The sequence below is a fragment of the Centruroides vittatus genome, unplaced genomic scaffold, assembly GCF_030686945.1.
Source record: "Centruroides vittatus isolate TY-2023 unplaced genomic scaffold, ASM3068694v2 contig_680, whole genome shotgun sequence".
Classification (NCBI taxonomy): domain Eukaryota; kingdom Metazoa; phylum Arthropoda; class Arachnida; order Scorpiones; family Buthidae; genus Centruroides; species Centruroides vittatus.
The window spans coordinates 2,674,360-2,695,607 of NW_027122427.1; the positions used below are offsets into that span (position 1 = coordinate 2,674,360).

Genomic DNA, 21,248 nt, shown 5'->3' on the forward strand with positions numbered 1-21,248 from the left:
CGACCACAACCTTTCCTTCGACCGAGTGTTCCTGGCCAATGTATGAATTTTCTTCGTGGTCGAAAAACTGCGCTCAACAGACCCGCCGGTAGATGGTACCGTAAAAATTAATGATATTAAATCATATAATTCTTTTAGTACGTCTTTGTTCGGATCGACATTAATTATAATATGTTTTATGTTTAAGAGTTACTTGTCAATATAGTCCGGACACGAATATAAATATTGCGATTCGCTACGTAATTTAGATAAATCAAAAAATTTCTCATAAAATTTACTTAATTTATAGAATTAAAAACACGCTTGGAAAAATTGTTTTTCGTAATATTAAAATTATTAACATCTAAAAGTGGTAAAAATTCTAAAGATTTCATGTCTGAAAATCTGTCAATATAATTACAGTATAATTAAAAGAAAAATTATAATTAAATATAACTTTGCAAAAAAACGTACATAAAAATAACATTGAATACTCTTTACTTTTTAAATCTTAAACAATTCACTTAGTCAGATAGCTCCTTACCCAGTGACTAAGGGTCGTTGGAAACGTTACACGTGTGTAGCTTCCACCAGCTAAACCGGCTGAGTTGGTGCTCTGTGAAGCTCATGAGCCAATGCCTATAATCTGGCTGCTTTACACTATTCAGTTATTCTCGCCGTGGAAGCTGACCCGGTTTCGACATTCCTTCCGCCACTGATAGTCGAATATACAATAGCAATCTTATCGTTTTTTTCACATGTAGTATAGAAATTTGTAATAAGATACATAATGCAGTTAAAATTAATATTTTATTATAATTAATTCAAAGTATGTTAAAATATGAAAATTTATATTTTAGAAAATACAAGGGAAGGTCATTGGAAGCGGTGGAAGCGCCGCTTCCACCTTCCAATGACGGCACGCCACTGTTGACATCATAGTTAGACTTTATGATTTTATCATTTTTGTTCCTTCACGTTTTTAACATGTAAATTGAAAAATCTCAAAGTTGTTTTTTTTAAACCAATACATTTATATCAAAAATATACAGGGTGTCCGAGAAAGATCTTTGTCATTCTAAACATTAATAACAAAAATACTAACAGGTGAAATGAAATGCAGTTTGCTGCAAAAGAATGAAGAAATCTAAGAGTTTTTTCTGGTATCAATTACCAGTTGTGATAAGGAAAGAAAATGGCGACTGCACAAGAGAAAGCGCAGTGTGTATTGTGGTTAGCCGAAACAAAATCACTGATAACCGTGCAAAGAAATTTTCGCCAGATGTGTAACATAAAGACCCAAGTGTACTTTCAATTTATGCATGGATGGAGAAGTTTAAAGAGACAGGAAATGTTGACAGGATACAATTAGCAATCCTCTCTGTTACACCGCATATGTTAAAAAACACTTGGAGGGAAATCGAGTACAAACTCGACATTGTTCGTGCTACTAACGGAGCTCACGTACATTGAAGGTACTGTAAAAAAAACTCTTAGATTTCTTTATTTTTTTGCAGTAAAGTGCATCTCATTTCACCTGTTAGTATTTTTGTTATTAATGTTTAGAATGATAAAGATCTTTCTCGGACACCCTGTATAATGGACAGGTATATGAAGACGTTCTATTATTGGTTAATCAAAGAATCGTGCTTTAACAGAATGCAAAGATTCATTTCCTAAAACTGGCTTTATGTTGACAGCTTCAATATTTACATCTTCGAATTTCTCATGTATTCAAGAATTTCTTTTAAGTAAAAGAGACTCCTTATAATGGTATGATAGACAATTTTGTTGCATTTTTGTTCCAGACAAGAAAAAGGCTAGATTGTAAGGTATTGTTATAGTTACAATTATATGGCTTAATGCATTTAATCAGAAATGTTGTGTGTTTTCAATATCTTACATTGTTATTCCCATTTGTTCATTATCTTAAATTAAAAAATGAAGAAAATAAGTTTTGCACATGCGTAACTAACATTACTGTTTGTAGTGTGGATAAATATTCTGAAAAGTTTCTAATAAAATAAAAAATTATATGCCTTTCAGATCTGCAAATTAAAGTTTATACATTTCTACCTTTTATAAAACAAAAAGATGAAACATTCTTTAGGATATTTTCTAAATCAAGTTCACAATAATGTTTGGTGGTAACATCTTATAATTTGTGCCATTTAAAAACAATTTTTAAATATAGACAAGCAGTTTATTTATCAGCCAATTACAATAATCATATTGAAATTTATACAATCTCCAACAATTTATTTTCAGAAATGATCTTCTGAAAATATTTTCAAAATTGTTTCTGCAAAATACCATTGTTCATTTGCTTCAAGAATCTTAGTGCACTTATTCCATATTCTTGATTTAATGATATAAGACTAAATTAAATAAAAAAAACAATAGTTTTACTGTACAAACTAAGCCTTAATTCTTTTTCAATGAGAATACAAAGTATCATACATAACATTATCCTTTGTTATTTTCTTATACATTATTAATGTTAAATATATTTTGTACAATTTCAGTGTAAATTATATGTATAAAAAAAACAAATTCCAATTAAAAAGCTTGCCAAAATTAATTCTTTCAATTTCTCTTTCAAATCTTCCAAATCAACAAGAATTCTTAAATTATAAATAAAGCTAGAAAAAATAAAAATTCACAAGTTAAATGTATAATAGAAACTACAGCTAAATTTATTACACACTATTCGAACATAACATTTATATAAATTTGGGAATTTTTTGATAATTCAAATTATGTTTTTAATAGTAAATATGAAAAATTTATTTTTACACATTAAAAAGATGAATTTTTAGCATTACTTTTTTTAATCTTGCAATAAAATTGGAAAAAATAAAAGTGCTGGAGATTTAAGAATTTTTCAAGCTTATTTTCTTATAATTACCATTGTAACTAAAACTAAAAAGTTTTTCATTTAAACTTTGTTATTTTCAAAAAAATATTCTTTCACTAATAATAAAAATCATCTCTTATAAAATACATAACAGTAGAATAAATGCAATTTATTATGTATTGGAAAAATTACAGTAAATAACCTAAATTCATCCATTATTTTGCCAATGTAGAAAATGTTGATTTTGTTTAACTATCAACCATTCAGTTTCATTTGTAACAATGTTACAGAATCATGAGAGTTTTTCTTCCCATAAACAGCAATTAAAGGAACCATTGTTTAAATAAAAGATCATGCATGAAATGAATGAAGACAATTAAAAACTAATATATATACAGTAGACCCCCTATAACACGGTAGATACGTTCCATGTTATATGAATCCGTGTTGTACAAGTCACTTAAATACATGAGCCAATCACAGTCGGCATGTGTGCAGTTTAGGGGCTACAGCTGTTTGAAAGGTTTTCTTCCATAAAATTAATTGATTCTAGACTAATTTGACTCAACATTTTCAAATCACACATAATTTTTTGGGAATAATCCATATAAACTATACTATAAACAAAAAATTGTAGGATTACTTACTGAGTGTGCACCGTTCGACAACGCCATTGCTTAAGCTTGTTTTTGTTGCGGAGCGGCTCGTCGAACGGCAGGCGCGTTTCCTGATAAGTTATTTTTCTGCGAAAAATTTGCTGAACTTTGGAAACATCATTAATATAAATATAATTTTTATGGCTGTTAAATAATAAATGGTTTTTTAGTAGGTCTGCTGCTCGTTTAAACTCAATGGTTTGTACAATATCCGCTATTGGTCCAGATTCGACTAATCCTGTCGCGACACGAGTCGGCAATGACATTTTACCGTGTTATACGGGTCTCTTTTAGCGTGTTATACGAACACGATTGCAATTTTTTCGCGGTGTTATACGAATCCGTGTTATATGAACCTGTGTTATAGGGGGTCTACTGTATATATAATTTTTTTTTCAATTTTGAACCCATAAACTTAGAAATCAAGATTGATTTTCAGCTAAGTATCATTAATGATACAGAATTTATTGAATAACATGTTATCGAGAAAATAAAGAAATTTCATGTATAAAGAAAGCAAACATAAATTCAATAAATGTTAAATATCAAATAAAACTTACTTTTATAATACTAATCCAGTATATGATGGTCCATCATTTTCTGGTGCATCCATACGATTTCGTAAATGTTCCAGTGTGTTTTGGAAATGCTTATTGATTTGGTCTGTTTCTTCATTTGATTCTAATCCAGGAAGCTGTTCATGTATCTTTGCAATAAGTTGATTAAGGACTTGCACTGTTACCTGATAAGTAAAATTAAATTTGTAAAATTTAAAGTAAAATTTGAAATTCAAATAACTGTTAGAATTTCACTTTTTATTGAAAGCTTTACACTTCTAAGATTTTATTTAGAAAGATATAATATAATATCATGAAAAAAAATTTTTGTTACATTTAAACGTGTGTATTACTTTATTATAATATGATAATAAATTATGCACTTTGTTTTTAAAATAAGCAAGAATGTAGCAATATAGGGTAGTATTCCCACACTAACACTTTTCTACCCTTTACTGCCATCCCACTCGAATTTAAAAATATAGTGTTAAAAAAATGTCACAAGCAGTTGATCACTGGATGAAGCAGAAAAACAGGCATATCAGACTCAAACATTAGACTACATGGTAAAGAATATAAAATTTAATAGTAGTTCAGTTTTTTATTGAGTACTGTGATGTGTATCACTGGTTTGCATGTAGCTTGCATATGATGTGTGAGAAACTGCTATATCGTTTTGGTAGCTCCTTGCATAATAATGTGCTGTTACTGATTGTAAGCTATTACTTTTTTACAATAGCTAATTAATTTTAACTAATTACCTATGCTAAGTCTACACAAGCCATCAGATCAATGCTCAAATTTCTGGTTACATCCTTGAATAAGCTATAAAATTTTTTCTATAAGATAAATTATTCCTTTTTATGAATATACAAAGTCTGAGTCCAGAGTGACACATTTTTTCTGCATAATACAATGTATGTAATAATATACAGTTGAATATGGTTATAACAAACTTGAATATAATGAATTCACAGTTATAATGAGCAAGGCACCATAACAATTTTTAAGTTTTGTGCATTTTCATACATTTTCTCACAGTTATAACAAGGGTATGTCACGGATATACTGAGCAAATTTTCAGTAGCTAGGCAAACAAATGATCATTCTTAATTGTTCAAGTAAAAAAACACAATACCAGATTCTTGGAATATATAAAACTGAAAAGATTACTTAGTTTTATGACCACTGGATAATTATTTTTACAACCTGCATGGATTACACACGTTTATCACTTAACTTTCTTTTTGGAGATTGTCCTCCTCTTTCTTGACTAGCTTCCAGACCTACTCTGCTAATTTATCTAATCATCATTACAATTGTGAAATTACTGAATACTCTAGTTAGAAACAAATCCTTCTATGAGAAAAGATGTCTATGACAAAAAGAAAATTCTCTCGGTATATGAAAAAGTAGAAATTATTCGAGAGTTAGGTGTGATGCTAAAAACTTCAGTGTAGGAAGATTTTTGTCATCTTTGACAGTATTGAAATTATGAAAAAATTAAGCAAATATCAATTTTAAGATTTGTAGATAAAAGAGACTAACTGAAATCAGACATATTAATTAGTATTATCTTTAATTATGAAAAAATAAATTGTTTAATATTAATTATGTTGTAGTTTATATAACTATTAACAAAAATACAGTATTATGTAATTGTATATATATATATTTTTTATGAACTTATTTAGAATTAAAAAATAGATTTCAGTAATTATCAGTAATCCAGCTACAAATTTTGTCACCCACAGGGTGCTCCCTACATGTTTATGCCCATTTCCCCCACTCATTCATATTTTTGAAAAGCAGTGATGTAATGGTTATAACAAGTAAATCTTGTCAGTCCCCTAATGCTCATTATAACAGTTTGACTGTACATGGATGATGCATAAATGTTTTTCTTGTAGTGCCATCTGAAGTCAATGGTCTGTATTAGTTTGTCCAGACTTTATGATTTCTTTAAATCATCATCATGTATGATATCAGTACATATTTAAAAATTATGTATTTTCTTGTCAAAGTCTAAGAAGTCAAAGACCACAATTTGATGTAATTTACAAACATATGTAAATAAAGTGTATAAATTATTTCTCTATGAATCCAAACTTTTGCATTATTTGGTACTGTTTCAAGATTAAAAAAATAATAATTTACTTCTTTTTATAAAATTTTGAAAACCAATATAAAATAAAAAATCTAGAATAAAACAAAAAGAAATAACATCATATCTATTATGTTTAACTTATAATTTACATTCTTAGTGATATCTAAGTGAAATGTTTGACTATCATATTTAGGTCATTATCAGAATATGGCTATCTAAGATAACATGAATTAACTGACTACCCAAATAAATTTATCATACCTCTAAGTCAAATTTAAGCAAAGGGTCAAGAAAGAGTTAAGAACTTCAAGAATTAATTGAGTATCATAAGACATGATCATTCTAAGTTTCTAATAATCTTTTCATTTGTTGTTTTGTTACTCTCTTCATTTTTTATGTTTTCTTCTTGTAACTAAATTTTACATTATTTTTTAAATAATAATACCTGATCATTTCCTTTTTCAAAAAAGTACACATAATGATTTAAAACTTCAACAAATAGTTGCACTTGAACACTGGAATCCATGCACTGGCTTGCAATACGCAAACCTTTCTTTAAACATTCCATCACTCTCTTACCATCGTGCATCTATCAAAAATATTAAATGATATAATTAGTATTGTGTTGTTTTCTAAATTATTAAAATAAAAAACTAAACTTTACCTCTTCTCCCTTAGTTGCCTGACTTTTACCAGACCAAAACAAGTGTGAACAAACACTCACACCTCGACATTGATCGGGTTTTTTCAATAATTTTGAAGCTGCTAAAGCACATTGAGTCCTAAGAGGTTCATGATTCTCTTCACTGAAACACAGCATTTGCTCTACTGTAGCAATAATAAGTGTAATTGCTGCCAATTGTGCTTTGCTATCAGATATTTCATCTTCATATAGAGAAAATGCCTGATGAAAAAATAAATCTTTATATATCATGTGCATTTATTTAAAAAAACCTAAAAATATTTTGTATAGAAGAACAAAAAATATAAATTTGTATTCTGTAAATAATTTTAAGTTTTTCTGCAGAATTTATCAAAAGCTGTAAAATTAATTAATAATGGTACATTGTATTTTTGACAAAAATACTGAACTAAGTTTATTTTTGATATGCCTAAATATAGTGGTATATACCTGAGATACAAATTCATAAGCGATTGTTTCATGATTCTCAAATCCAATCTGCCCAGCAGCTAATGCTCCCTGAAGGAAAAGCCGAAGAGGAAGTTCTGCCATCTCAGCTTTAATCAATGCAGTAATAGTCTGATGACAAAACTGGAAAATTTTCTGACATTTTTTCTCCCATTTATCATCCTAAAATATTAATAATGAAAAATTACATTTATCTCTAATTTTACTCTAAAAAATTTTGATTTTTGAAAATCACAACTATCTTACATACAAACACAAAAAAATATTAGATTACGCAAGTAAAATTTATTGTATTATGTTAATTTCAATAATACCAATTATATATAATACTCAAATATTAATTACAATTAAGATAAAAAAAATATAAAGGGAGAGAATAATTTCTTGTAAGTATCCACAGCAACTATATAATGCGTCAATAAATTTCATCCTTTGTCACAAATCTCACTCATCTTTCATTCAACTATACTGAATTTTACAACTTAATACTGATGATAAACTTCATTGAATAATTCAAAGGTCATTAAAATATTGAATAAGTGTTTTTAATACTGTTGAGTCTTTTGGTGAGATGAAAACATAATAAACCATTATTTTTGGATAGTCTTCAAAACTGGATAATATTGAAGAATTTTACTATTTCTTTAATTTGTTTTTTTATTAATTTATTCAGACAGAAAACTTTTGGCTCATTCTTCATGAATATTTACATGCACATACAAAAATATGATAATCATGCACATGAAATGTCAGTGTGCGCATAGTTGACTAATGTAGAATAACAAGCATTATTTGAATAATCAATCAGACTTGAGAAATGACATCATCTCAACTTAAGTTTAGTCTCTATTCAAGTGGAAAAGAAAGAAATCACTTTAATATTTCCTTCAGAATCATACTTAAATTATTTGTCAAATGACATGAACTTTCATTAAACAGTGGTCACACCTATGATTTCCAGCTGCACAGGTGATCACAACTGTAACAAGTTGCGCAAGTGCGAGTTGCGTGCATCTTGTCATGGTCACATTGTTCATTCATTGGTGTTGCAACTCGAAAACACATGACTTCATAATAAACCAATTACTGACAGTTTACATTCTACTTCAGAGTATTTACAGAATTTTATCCACTTTTCTTATTAAAATGGCAAGCAGTTCCTTTTCTGAAACGAATAAAAGAAAACAGAAAAATTTTATTAGAGCTTACGAGAATACACAGAGATAAAATCTTTGATGAAATGAAGAATTTAAAATCCCACAGCATTCATGAATCTGAATAAGCTCAATCAATCTCAATTCTGTAAAAGTATCAATACTCTTACTTTCTGACATGATGATGAATGATTTTCAATGTTTCCACCATATGATGTGGCACAAAAGCATTTGCTGATTGGTTGCGCATTTGCAATTGGTACAAGTAGAACAAACTTTTTGTTTTTAGTTGCAGTTGCATGTCATGCCAGTTTTTTAAGGGGCTTATCTGTCACAAAGGGAATACCTGTCATGGTTACAGTTGCCTGCATGGCTGGAAACTGCAAGGTGATCACGGCTTTAGTCTTTTGTTAATAATGAAAAACAATTACTATAAAGTTCTTAATCTTTTAAAATGCAATGATTAATGAAAACAATGATCTCAGAATAATTTATTTCAATTTATCTGTATTGAATTGTTAATTCTAATATCAGCTGTAACCATAATCAAAAACAAGACATCTGATAACACACTATGCATATACATAAATACATAAGCGAAATTACACGTAATATCCATCTACACTTTATATGGATAATATCTACTATTTAATATTTATTAAATTAATTTAAAATTTGGTGTTTTGTTAAGCCATTTCAATATTTTATGAAATAAACATGTATTTATAATATATACATATAGTTTTTTCTTCTGGTAACATGTTAATATGTGGGGATCACAATGCATAGCACCAAAATCACCACTTGGTGATATTTTTTTATTAAAGTGGTGAAAATAATATAATACTGGTGATAGTATGTGGTGATAAAAATCCTAGTCCACTTATTTCAATATTCAGCATGAAACTGAATCACAAAGCACACTTTAGGAAAAACAGCAAATGCCTAGTTTCCTGATGGAAGTCCCGTGCACCACACACCTAGCTATTTCATGAATGGGCAGAAAAGTAGAAGTGACATTGAGAACTGACGGCAGTTTTTATGCACTGCTGCCCAGAATTTCCACATTGGAAAGTTTTTTTTTAATCAATTGAGAGAAAATTTGGGAATTTTTTGGGGTAACTTTCTTTCACTTTGATCATTCTTCAGTAGACTAAAACAAAAATTTTGACATGACAGAACATGTGAAATACTGTTTCAACATTGTGTTCAAATGTTATTCAGAATTATTTGTTAAAAAATTATTCAAAAATGATTCATATTTCTAAGAGACAGCTTAACATGTTACTTTTACTTTCAAGACACCAAACTGATAAAGCTACCAGCACCTATATTAATTAGTAAGTAAAACTGGTGGTGATAAATAATTTGAAATGGCAAAAATAATTTAAAACTGGTGAAATGGTTGGCAATATTTTAAAATTTTCCAGGGAGACCCCCGAATATGCCTAATTTTATAGGATTAGTGATAATTTCAGATAATCTTATATAATCTATAACACTGAGTTTTCATAATAACTAACTTAGCAATCATTAGTTATTCAACAGATTTCATTAAAAATTTCTTTTTATACGGTTAAATACCTTCTATTTTGCAAGGTACTTATGCAAATTTCATAAACAATGTTTATTAAAACTGCAAAATCTGTATAAATTCTTGAAAACTATAAAGTATCACAATAAGCAAAAGCAATTCCAAGTTTATAAGTTTATATATATTTATAACTTGGAACTGCTTGGAATCCAAAATGATTAAAGAAATTTATAATTATGAATAATCAAATTTCACTAATATTTATTCATTTTAATTAATTATATAAAATGCATTAATTAGCAAATTAATAAATTAAAATTACCTCTTCATTAATTTCTTTATATCGAAATGCAAGTTTATATTCTTGAAATACCAAAGGTGGTAACGTATACTTTATTCTTTGGTTTCCTCCATTACCAAAATGCTTTCTTGCTGTATTTAAAATCTGAAAAGAATACAGGAAATCCTCATTAGTTTGAAATTCAAGGGATGAAATAACTGCGATTTCGAATTATCCGAGACTTACATATTTCTGCGCAATATGCCAAATGCCATGTAACTGATGCAATTTATTAAGCAAATGGAATATGTCTACATATACAGAATGCTGTTTTCGTTAATTAATAATTAATAATAATAGTTTAAATAAAACTGCACATAAGCAGCACATGTCCGGTGAGAACCTCACAGGTTGCCAGACAGATTTTATAAAAAGCAAAGCAGAATTCCTTGAAATGTAGAAGCCTGGAGCCCTACAAATATCTCAATCTGCTACTTGCAGCCCAATCTTGCAATCCCGAAAACCAGCCATATTTTATGAGAAGAGAGAAAAAAGGGTAGTCAATCAGTCAAGGTGACACCCGAAAATGTGTTACTGGAAAAGCAGTCATATTGTCCAGATTAGTTTTTCTTGGTCTGTTGTTATCTTAAAATATTGAGGCACTTTCATCTAAACAAATGAGTTATAATTGAGGAAACAGTATTTTTCATCTCAGTTTATGTAACTGCTTTAATTATGGTTTTTATAATTAATGTATAATAATAATAATCATCTGATGCAGTAGCAATGACTGAAAATAAAAGATAAATCTTGTATCATCATCATCTTACCAGATACTGCTGATCAGCTGTTTCTGCTTGCATTAAATGGATAAAACGACCCATTAAACCTTGTTCTTCAGCAAAATCATCTGGATCATTGTCATCAGGAGGTTGATCAGGCTGATCCTGTATTAATGGAGCTAATAGCAGCAGAACTTGATCTACCTATAAAGATGTATTCATTATTACAAATCTCAAAATTAAAATACACTGAAAATAAACTTATAGCAACAATAATTAAAAATATCTAACCTGTTCTTGCATTGGTATCAGTGTTTCATTTTCTAAAGCATTATTGACTAAAAATGTAGACATTGTTTTGCGACTATGGTAATCACAGAAATCCAATAGTTCTCCAAAATGTTCTAATTTTAATACGGTCAATAAATTGCTATAATTCTGTACAGGAATTTTCAGTAACCTTAGCAATTCTTTTGCTACTGATGTATTATAATCCACTCTAAAAAAAAAAAAAGGATCATTTAATCACAGATAATCTAAAAAAATTTTTCACATGGAATGTTTTTTATCAAACTTTTTTGAGAGTGTTATGCAAAAAGGAAGCAACCACAATTGCCAATTATTCTAGCTGTATACATTATATTGTTAACATTGTTTAGGAAACATGTTGTATTCACAAAAAAACAGTCACATTTGCATCCTATGATGTTATAGTCAGTGTGTAATTAACCATATCTAACTCAGCAGACCCTTGGCTTTTTAAGGTAGTGGCATTCCAGGCCCTAGTCTCAAGGGCTTACTTCCATTGCTCGGATACTTCCGACATCTACAGCAAACTGAAACGCGTCAAATGTATAGCATCTGCACATGGGTACCACCAGTCCTTAATAGACAGGCTTGCTGCCAACCAACAATCTACGATAACTACCACCAACACGAGAGTTAATGATGCACAGCACAATCGGGTGGTTATATCTTACAAACTGTCCCATCATCAAATTTATAATAGAATCATTAAAGATTTGAACTTGTGCTTAACATATAAGAGAAAACGGAATATTTTCCGACTTTTATCTAATGCTAAAGACAAATCCAATGATAAGAAAGCACCAGGAGTGTACCGCATCCCATTGCATGACTAATGTTTCAATCGTCAGATAACATACATTAGATCCACATACAGATCCCTTGAGGCTAGAATACGGGACCACAAATATGATGTGTCCAAGCGGAAGTATAATACCGCACTAGCCCAGTATGCTACCAAACCCAGGGTTTCTCCATGTTGGGATGAAGCTACTTTTTTATACAGGGCCTTTGACTGACATGACTTACACTCGTTGGAGACTCTTGAGATTTATATAGAAAGCACGAAGGGAGGTTGCATTAACTCCAATTATATTCCAGTTCCACAATTGTGGAAGTATTATTTACAATGCCACAAAGCACAACAATAATTTTATGTGTAATTATGTATTCATCTTTCTGCTATGTAAAAGAAAACAATTTCCACATCATTCATATCACATTAATTTTTACAATGCTATAATAATAATAATAATGAATTTATTTATAGCTTTATTTAAAAAATAATTAATTTTTTATGTTGTAAACGTAACGATTTTTGTATCGTATGGTACATTGTTTAAATATTTAAAAATTAGAACACAGCTGTATTTGACGGTTAGAAATTTTCAAATGATAGAACTGTTTTGTTTGTTTGTTTCATACATTCCTGAGGAGGGCCTCTGAAAGACGGCCGAAAACATTCGAGCATTAAAATTTTTTGTTCATTTACTGCTGGAATTAACATTTAGGTGTGAATTTTTGTGTTTAAAAATACTTGAAACAAGATTTTTAAAATGTTTTTCTTTGAGCCCTCAATAAAAGCTATAAATTTTGTTAATGTGTCAATTATCTTAATCACTTAGTTTTTTTTTACTATTGTATACAGTAAGTGTCCCTTGCCAACCATACATAAGTGCAATGAAACAAACTCTCATTTTTATTTTAAATGTCTAAAAGATTGACTATATTCTGTACAGTTACATGGCATCAAAACAGACAATCATATTCCACATGTAATATTATGTAGAAAAACTGACCAGTATAACTGACCAGATACTTTAAAAAAGTAAACATTTGAACATGTAGGTTTCTAACTTATGAAGTAAATTCTCCTTTCAGATGTCATCATCCATTTACTAAATTCAGTAAACCTTAGCAATAAATCGAGTAGAGAGAATTTATGTATTCTTATATATTTACATATTATAAAATATCAGTGAAATATTTTATCAGCAGTATATTTTATATCCAATCAAATAAAATACATCAAATAAATAAATCAAATAAAATCCTCTTTCAAAATTCTGATGCATGGTTTGATATTTATTTGTACTTAAATTGAAATATTATCTTAGATGAAAGTACAAGTTTGAAAATACTGAAACGAATATACTAATAAAGAAACTAACTATTCATTACTAGAGCAAAGTTCATTTAATTACCTTTCCATTCCAATTTTTGTAAATATTTCAGCTGTTGTTTGAAGAACTTTATCAACATAATCAACCCTATCCGGATAGCATTTTAATGCTAAATTAACAAGAGATACTTGAAGAGAAACTGTATCTTCAGGTGGCATGTCTTGACGAGACTGAAATTTAATGTAATTTTAGAACATTTAATATACAATATATAATTTATGAAATTACATTTGTTCTAAAACTAAAAATGCCAAAATATAAATTTCATAATTTTATAAATAACAATAGGGAAATGATTTGAATTTTAAAAATTTCATTTGCGTTAGACAAATGACAAATCTTTCTTAAATTTATATTTATCGTTATAATAAAAGTACTTTAAAAATTCTTCTCAAGTTTAACAGTCTTTTTTTAATGTTTGCCAAATACAATAATAAATTCAGTAAATCAGCTATTTATATAAAACCAAAATTATTTAACTGAAAGTGAAATGATATAAATGACTAGATCAGTAATTTGATGTTGCCAATCATTAAGCTGAACAGATCATTGTGAAAATCCGAATCGACAAACAAAACATAGATTTAAATTCTATTATTCTTTATTACTTTCTTCCTGTTCCTGGTACAAATTTCGACATCAACAACCGAATTTCAAACCAAAAGCCGACCCTTCTTAGGGGAATGACTGTATTTCCTCCCCCCTCAAAACTTGAAACTGAGTCAGAACGGAACTAAAGACAAAATTCGCTAATTGGTGAGAAAATTAACAAGGATGAAATAAAAAGGAGGGGAGCGAGGACAGGGGGGTCGTTCGTCGTTCCCGCCTCCGTCCGAGCTCAAACCCTGCAAGGCCCACCGACACCTCTCCGCCGTCGACGATTTACTTCGAACGGACTCCTTCCATTTCACCGACGATCCTTTGATGAGGTATGATGACCACTAATCTGTAAACTCTCTCTCGGGTTCGTAAACTCCTAATTTAGTACGTAATAGTTCTATTGATTTGTCGATTTTTCCGACCGATGGCGAGATTATTATTAATCAAATTGAAGACAAGTCTGCCCAAGAGGGACCACCATTTATTTTGCGCTCCAGACTAAAAACATACACATATGGCGACAGGCCTTCCTTTTTAGGCTTCATGTCGCCAAAGGTAAAAAAGTCCTTTAAAAAAACACAAACATCCAGTTAAAACTAGGAGTCGGTGACACACAGACGTCTTACTCTTCAACCATCCAGCCAGTGGGTGTTTCCGCTTTTTTATCTGCTGGAACAAGCACTGGAAAATGCAAATTTTAAAGCTGCACCCTGGCGTCGGTATTTTAAAATTTCTTTTTGTCGATTCTTTTTGCCATCGGTCGGAAAAATCGACAAAAAGAAATTTTAAAATACCGACGCCAGGGTGCAGCTTTAAAATTTGCATTTTCCAGCGCTTGTTCCAGCAGATAAAAAAGCGGAAACACCCACTGGCTGGATGGTTGAAGAGTAAGACGTCTGTGTGTCACCGACTCCTAGTTTTAACTGGATGTTTGTGTTTTTTTAAAGGACTTTTTTACCTTTGGCGACATGAAGCCTAAAAAGGAAGGCCTGTCGCCATATGTGTATGTTTTTAGTCTGGAGCGCAAAATAAATGGTGGTCCCTCTTGGGCAGACTTGTCTTCAATTTGATTAGTTCTATTGATGTTAGAATGTGTAACTGTTCTTTATTGTCTAGTAATAAATTCTGTTTGTTGTTTTAAGAGGGTGTCATTTATTCGAATATCGCCTCTGTCTTATCAACGAGCCCACTCTCCTCCTCCACTCGACCTGACAAGCAATTAGTTCCAGACTGGACAGCCATCCTTGACCGTGGGCAGGTTTTACCGACCTGTTGACCGAGAAAAAGGAGGTCCGACTCTGTCCGACCTCCCGGTGAACCCACATCATTATAGTACAAAAATTACTTCTTATGTAACAAGTACAGTTTGTCTGCAGCACAAAAAATGAAATGATGATAATACATATATAGAGTTAATATTTCAGTCATAAAAATAAATTCAATTTTTTCTAATAGCAATCTAATTTTAACCTAATAGAACATATATTAATAAAAGTCAGTAATAAAAAAAGTTCATAAAAATCAAATGAATAAAGGCAACTTAAAGAAAAATTATTAATAGAAGATCTGTGATACAGCATCTCATACATATAACGTTGATAAAATAATAATAATTTGCATATATACAAATTTTACTCTGAAAATTTAATAATTTACCACTCATCCTCATTGATTCTTAAGTAATGATAAAAACTTACCAATTCTGCAAATAAAGAGAAATCTTAAAAATTGCTAAATTTTTATTTCCTGTTACAGGAAGAAAAAAACAGTAACATGTTGAAAGCAGCTCTCTAACAATAATGCCGAAAAAGATCTTTGCCTTCTTCCACACTATTGGCCCTTTGACATTTGCAAAAGATGGTTAGTGTTCATGGATGATCTTTGTTCACCTATCAACACTTTAACAAATGTTTTGCAGATGAGATCATGAACCTTCTGTGTGTTATGGCCGGTTTTGAAGTGACAAAAAACACATTCACAAGCTGTTGCTCTTTTGAAAGTTTCAAATTGTCAGACATTGCTGATGTGACTATTTCCAATGGAATATGTGATGAAATGCCCTTTAATTACTCCACATAACCCACATAATATTCTAGAACTTTTTAAAAAATTGTTGGGACAAATTTACTTTTACAAAAAAATATATTTCTTGGTTGACTTTTTTTTGTAAAAGTAAATTCATCCTGGCATATTTTTAAAATGTTTTTATTAATTTTATCATTGTGCCACCGCTAGAGGACTATTTTTAACCATTTTTTTTTGCATTTGGAGGTGGATGAATAGCCTACAATAAAAAATTGACTCCACCATGGAATCATTATTACCTCGAGTGTGTGAAAGGACTGAATGGAAGTGACTCATCCTGTATGCATAGTCTACCGAGAAATATATATATTTTTTGTAAAAGTCTAAAACTTTTTCCAGTTGTTTCTAGAAAAATCAAAATGTCTAAATTTTACCTTTACAACCTGATTTGTTTTGAAAAATAATGTACATTCAAAATTTTAGTTCACTATTTTGTGTACACAAAAACATATTTTCTTAAAAATTCTTAACGAATTTTTTCCAATATGTGCCATTTTCTTGAGTACAAGTATAATAATCTGAAATTATATAACTATCATGAATTTGTACCATCAAGTTTAAAGCATGTAAAAAACAATATAACAAATATAAAATGAATTTGGTTTTGTAACTGTTGTGACAGTTTAGAATAAACTAGCTGTTATGCCCAGCATTGCCCAGGTTTATAAAGTAACCCTTGCAGTAATTGTTACACCCAGTGTTATTAACCAAAATTTCAAAAATACATGTGGTAAAACTCATTTTTAGAACATTATCAAAATGCCCATAAACTACATGGAAGTATGTCCTTGTAATAATTTATCAATTACAGTTTATTTGGTTTATTTGAAAATGGCAACATAACACATGGGCAATCTGACAAAAGGGATGCCTCATGAGAGAAGTTTTATGGAAAACTGGCTCCTATTTTGGTGTTACTAACTTGAATAAAACCTGGAAAACTGCATGTGGCCAGCCTGTTGGCAATGTGTAAACCCTCGATCGACTATTAACATAACAGTTTTGACTCCACTCGAATGAGTCAGTGTCCTACTCATCAAAGCAATAATATAGCATATCTACTTCATACTAGATCATTGTTGCAGTAACTAAGTGAATAAAAAAACAAACAAATATTAGTTTAATTATATTCTCTTTTATATGAATTATATTTAGTTTATTATTTTTAAAACTTTTTGCCAATAAATGGCACTACATGCAAATCTAGCAAATCCAATGTAAACAGAAATTAATTGATATATAAAAATCCAATTGATATTTTAGGTGTGACATATGACATTACCTAAGTTAGATGTATGTTAACGTAAGTGCCAAGTTTCATAGCAATTAGTCAAACAGCCTAGGAGTGCATAGCGAACAAACAAAAATTCTCATTTATAGATATAGATTAAATACCAAAAAACAGATGCAAAAAATGATGTATTTATTTATTTAAAAAATGTTTAAATCATAATCTTATCATGCTCATTAATAGATTTTAACTTTGTACAAACTTTAGTATGTTATTTGATTTTTGGTTAGAAATTAAAAGAATAAAATTAAATTATTATAACAAAATTAAATAAGAAATATTAAATATTGCATTTAACAGCCAATAAATACATTATTATATGCTGAAACAGCATATTCACTGACTATCTGATTACAGTGGGTGATTGGTTAATGAACAATTTGGACTGGGAACAAATCGGATAACGAACACTTTTGCAAAAGATTTTTATGTTCAGATAACAAACACCTCACAGAACAAACACAAGAAGCAGCGACAGAAAATAACCGAGTGGTCTTCCCTTGTCTCCAGGTAACAATTTGAAACCTTTCAGAGCGCGGGAGACGTAAACATTGATTCTCAACCCTGTATATACCAATTGGATAGTAGTCCTCCAAACTTTGAAACTCTCCCTTGTAATTCCTGACAGAAAGACAGAAATAATTTTTTTTATACTCTTCAAGAGACTGTCGGGCAGGTACTCGTTAAGTTTTGCATCGGATTTTATTTTCGAAAGGTGAAAGTTTAACATCCCATCAGATATTTGTTAATGTTTCAATACCAAATTTAGAGTTTCATCTGGGCCTTACATTTACATAATTTTTTTGTGTGCTAGTTGATTTCTGTTCTCTGAATTTTTGTAAGTGCTTTTCTAAACTTTTTATTTAAAAAAGATACTGATAATATTGTAGATCCTAAAAAGAATGGAGTGTCAAGAACTGTGCTCACCATAGAAACCAAGCAAGATATAATAACCAAGGTAGAGAGTGGGCAGAAGATGTCTGATGTTGTTAGGCAATATGGCTTGAACAGGTCTACAATAGGCACAATCTTAGCTAAGAAAGATATAATTAAGAAGACTCAAGCAGCTAAAGGAGTAATGAAAATCATATCTGAGAAACAAAGAATATTGAAGAGCTCATAATGGAACCTGAAACTGATCTGACAACAGACGAACTCTGAGAACTCTTGAATGAAGAACACCAAGAAACTCAGCAAAATATATTTTCTTCTGAAAAAGATCAATGCCGACATTTGCTATTAAAGATCTTTTGAAGTGGGAGGATGTCAGACAATGGTCTTAGAATGGCACCCAAACCAGGTTAAGGTTAAAAGGCTTAGGAATCTTTACAATTACAAATGCTATTAATTACTTCTAAAAAATCCTGAAGAAAGAAAAGCAATTGACATTGGACAGGTTCTTTAACACCCTACAAATGGAGAAAAACATAACTGATAAAAATGCAAGACTATGTATATATGTTTTTTTTTATTGTTACATACAAATGAACGTAGTAAAAAAGTATACAATTTTATTTATTTATTTTTTGGGTGTCCAGAATGAATTAATCAAATTTCCATTAAAATCTACAGTAAATCAAAAATTGGTTAACAAACAATTTGGGTAGTGAACACGGTCTTGGAACAGATTATCTTCGTTAACTGATCACCCACTGTAATAATTCGTTTTGTACTAGATGTTCAAAACTATGAAATTTTTGTATATTTTAACATTTTTCTATTCATAATTTTAATATTTCTGTTATCATAACATAAACTGTCAATACTTTTAAATAAAAATATGGTTAAAATATAACAACCAATTCTGTTTATCTAAAATCTGACGACAGACCAAATTATTTTTACACTAAAAATTCAAAACATGCATTATAGAAAGTTAGTTTTATAAAGTCATACTTAAAAGAAAATACCATTTTATTAAAAAAATAAGTTTCGAAAACCAACTGTTTAATAAATTCCAAATTTCATAAAATAGATCTCTCTCAATTTCTAGAATTTCATCATATAGCAAAATTCAAATATTAACTCCTAAGAAACTAACTATTAATTATGTAGATTCTAATGCTAATATTAAGAATCTGAAGATGTTTATTGTACCAATATATCTTTTAATTTATGGAACTAGTTTTAATGTTAGTAGTTAGTAATATTGACATGAGGAAGTGGATAAGGGCCGCACTCATAGGTATAGCCCAAAGTAATATTGACAGCTAGATGGTCAAGCAGTTAAGGTGACAATCTGGGTAATCCAAAAACAAATCTTGTCAGGTTGAAAAATTAAAGGAATTTTTTGGGGATGGCCTATCCTGGATATGTCAGGCCCTGTTCCTCATCATCAGGCCACTATTGTGGGCTTTGCCAACCCCATAATATACTTGATAAAAGGTTCTCTTAATGCCCACATGGCAAAAAGGAAAAGAAAACAAAAGGAATGGAAAAAAAGTCAGTAATATTATGTTTATTATTCCAAAACAGCAAAACAAAATTTATAACTCATGCCTATAAAATATTTTTAATGCAATTTATTATATAATGAATTTTGTCCTTAGACTCTCATTTTATTAAACTTCATTAAACTATCACACAAATGTACAGTAGTTCATCGATTATCCAAATCAATTGGAGACCGGGGTTGTTCGGAAAATCGATTTTTCAGATAACTGACTATGTACGAAAAAATACATTATTAATATAGTATATTAGTATATCCCATGTTGAAATTTTTCTCCATTGTGTGTCACTTTGCATTGAGTTTTCATCAATGTTAAGCCTAACGAAAATTTTTAATAATAATAATCATGGCTATTGTATCATTAAAAATTATTTTGTACAAACAAAATAAACATTGAAAAATAAAAAAATTATACTTTAGAAATTAATCTAGTATCAAAAACGTTCGATTCAGCACGACACACGTCCCAACACAGTCTTACTGGAACGCTTTCGGTTAACCAATGTTTCGGTTGATCGATGTCGGATAATCGATGTTCTACTGTATTAAAATGTTAACATCCTATTGATTTAATTATTGGATAACACAATTCTAAACATATTTTCCAATCTCAAATAATAGGAGTATTAATAATATGCAATGTTTTTGATAATTTCTTGCATTCTTTTGGCTGTTAATAACCAATTGTCAAATAAAATTTACTAACTAGAAGCTAATCATTAACAAGATTTATATACATAATCAAAATCATGATGAGTTCTATGTACCTGAATAATTTGTGCTACTTGTTCAGAAAATATATCAAACAATTTAATTTCTTGAGGTATTCCACTGCCATCTTCACGTGTGGCAAAAACAGCTAACCTAAAGAGAAAAACATAATATGCAAAAAAAATTAATTTGAACTAAAATATTTCCCAGAATAAGAATGGAGGTGGTGTGGTGAACCCCAAATATGTATCACTCTGTCACCATAGTTAAGCAAACAAAAATTATTTGATGTGTAATGTTTGAGTTTTTGCAGGAAGGGGAAGAGAAAATTCAATCATTAAGAAAGTACACATAAAGTTTTTTAATTATTTTATAACCCAAACTTTCTTGTAAAAAAAATGCCAGAAATTTCAAATAGATTATAACAGTTTAAACATATCTTATAATTTTCTAATTTATGTTCTAATTCATAGTGAACACAAACTATTTTCCTTTACAAATACAGACTAATGAACATCAACTCTACTCTTATTCTGGAAAAGACTATGGTAATAAATTATATAA

General features: G+C 29.8%; 1 protein-coding gene across 3 annotated transcripts in view; it reads right to left on the bottom strand.

Annotated features, from left to right (window-relative positions):
- Positions 1-2,143: 2,143 nt before the first annotated feature.
- Positions 2,144-21,248, bottom strand: part of Vps35 (Vacuolar protein sorting 35) — a 68,891-nt gene continuing 49,786 nt past the window's right edge. Inside the window, exons 7-16 of one of the 3 annotated variants that reach the window (XM_067276232.1) lie at positions 20,741-20,837; positions 13,567-13,715; positions 11,348-11,555; positions 11,105-11,260; positions 10,317-10,439; positions 7,289-7,468; positions 6,821-7,060; positions 6,602-6,745; positions 4,053-4,234; positions 2,144-2,621 (exon numbers count right to left, since the gene is read on the bottom strand). In XM_067276232.1, coding sequence (XP_067132333.1) covers positions 4,055-4,234; positions 6,602-6,745; positions 6,821-7,060; positions 7,289-7,468; positions 10,317-10,439; positions 11,105-11,260; positions 11,348-11,555; positions 13,567-13,715; positions 20,741-20,837 — 1,477 coding nt within the window. In that variant the 3' untranslated portion in view covers positions 2,144-2,621; positions 4,053-4,054. The remainder of the gene's footprint in view (positions 2,622-4,052; positions 4,235-6,601; positions 6,746-6,820; positions 7,061-7,288; positions 7,469-10,316; positions 10,440-11,104; positions 11,261-11,347; positions 11,556-13,566; positions 13,716-20,740; positions 20,838-21,248) is intronic. The other 2 variants (XM_067276234.1, XM_067276233.1) reach the window with 2 other exon arrangements.